Source organism: Tupaia chinensis, unplaced genomic scaffold (assembly GCF_000334495.1).
Source record: "Tupaia chinensis unplaced genomic scaffold, TupChi_1.0 Scaffold140218_1, whole genome shotgun sequence".
In the NCBI taxonomy this organism is placed as follows: Eukaryota; Metazoa; Chordata; class Mammalia; order Scandentia; family Tupaiidae; genus Tupaia; species Tupaia belangeri.
The window spans coordinates 2,661,731-2,663,421 of NW_006200097.1; the positions used below are offsets into that span (position 1 = coordinate 2,661,731).

General features: G+C 49.1%; 1 protein-coding gene across 1 annotated transcript in view; it reads right to left on the bottom strand.

The window, feature by feature from the left end:
• MAML2 (mastermind like transcriptional coactivator 2) overlaps positions 1 to 1,691 on the bottom strand; it is a 403,472-nt gene that overhangs the window by 399,814 nt on the left and 1,967 nt on the right. The window contains exon 2 of the mRNA XM_006162588.3: positions 1,592 to 1,691. Coding sequence (XP_006162650.1) covers positions 1,592 to 1,691 — 100 coding nt within the window. The remainder of the gene's footprint in view (positions 1 to 1,591) is intronic.

A 1,691-nucleotide genomic window follows, 5' to 3' on the forward strand; every position in this document is an offset into this window, starting at 1 on the left:
CCAGCATCTCTCTTTCACAAAACCAACTCGCACTACTCTCCGAGTAAATGCCAAGGAGAAGGTGGGGACAGAGCAGGTGATAAAAAAAAAAAGAAAAAAATGGCTGGAGGGTTAGGCCTTGACTCTCCCACATAACCCCACAAGCTAACTGTATGCAAGGATTAAAAGGTGAACACTGGGCAGTTTAATTGTTTGTAGTTATTCTTCATGTGGAGCTGGCATCAAGGAGTTCTAGGCATCTCAAGCCAATTTGTATGTTGGGGGTGGGCATGAGCATGGTCCTTCCCCCAAGAGTTTCCTGGAAACTTCACCATTAGTTCAGGCCATGGATAAGGGGATTCAGAAGGAAGCATTTAATGGGCCTGGCTGAAAGATGCTCTCTCTCCAGAACTTTTTGGTCTCCTTTGGAGGAGGACTGAGACATAGTGCCATCCTCTTCTTTGGGCTGTCTGAGCCCTTTCGGACTTCCACAGCCATTTCCAGTAGGGACTCTTGTTAGGGCTGGCTTGTATACACTGGAACTGTGCTCTGGGCAGACACAGCACTTCTGGAACCCAATGGAACTCAGCAAGAGATGAAGCCTATGGGGCTGCATAGAAGCAGGGCAAGGTTCTACCTTCTATCCAGAGACCACTGGCCCAGCAAGCTTCGGAGAAAACCAACACACAGCAGGCCTTCACCTGACCAGGACTGGCACCAAGAACCAATGTTTCAAGGAATATTCCCTTGGAATGGGTGTGTCTGTAACTTGGAGAAAGAACTTCAAGCCAGAAACTTAATCGGAACTTTTAGGTATGATATCCTTTCACCAGGCAAGGCTGAAGACAAGGCACTTCTTAGGATGGTGTCTGTGAAAATAGTTGCCTTGTGCCTGCTTATCGTAGGGAATGCTCTACCTTAGCACTGCTTGATGAGGGTGTCTGTGAAAAGAAGCTAGGTGGAGGTGAGGGGCTGGAGGGTCTTTAGGAAATCAGGGAGTAGGTCTCTTAAGAGACAGTTCCTCACTCGTCTATCTTGGGGATATTTCCTCTAATTTTGGTTTTGACTGAGAGGGCACTCAAGGAATTTGCTCTGTGTTACAGGTCTCCATTTATGTTCTTCCTACCAAGAAAGGGCCACTGCCTGGGGGTAGGGGGGAGGAGGGGAGGAGAATGGGGCCAGAAGGAAAAGGTTTTGATAAAGGTCAGCTGGGCTGATAAGTGCTTTCAGGCTGAAGAACGAGTTGTTAGGCCTAATCAGGACTGGCTAACCAAAGCAAGGGGATCCTTGAGACACAGGGCCTTCCTCAGTGTCTCAGGTCTTACCAGTTTGGAGCCTACTCTTTTACAAACTGTGGACTCCAGAGAGCCTCTGGAAAACTCAAGCTTCTTATCAGTGAAGGCAAACCCAACAAGTGGAGGAAAACTAGAGTGCGCACCAATAGAACCTGCTGAGTGGGAGTATAAAACCACACCAACACACCCTATGGTAGTGATGACATCTCGGCCTTTTTCGTCGCGCAGCCGTCCACTCTACATGAGGCCAAGGCAACCTCTGCGTTCACAAAAGGCCACAGGACCACAGCCAGAATGATGAGAAACCTGTGTCTTACCGCAATCAGGGCTGAGTTCCTCTGGTCCCCCGGAGTCGAAGCTGGCGGCTGCTGATCTCCATTTACCCCGCCACCTACACCATTATTGCTGCTGTTCAGC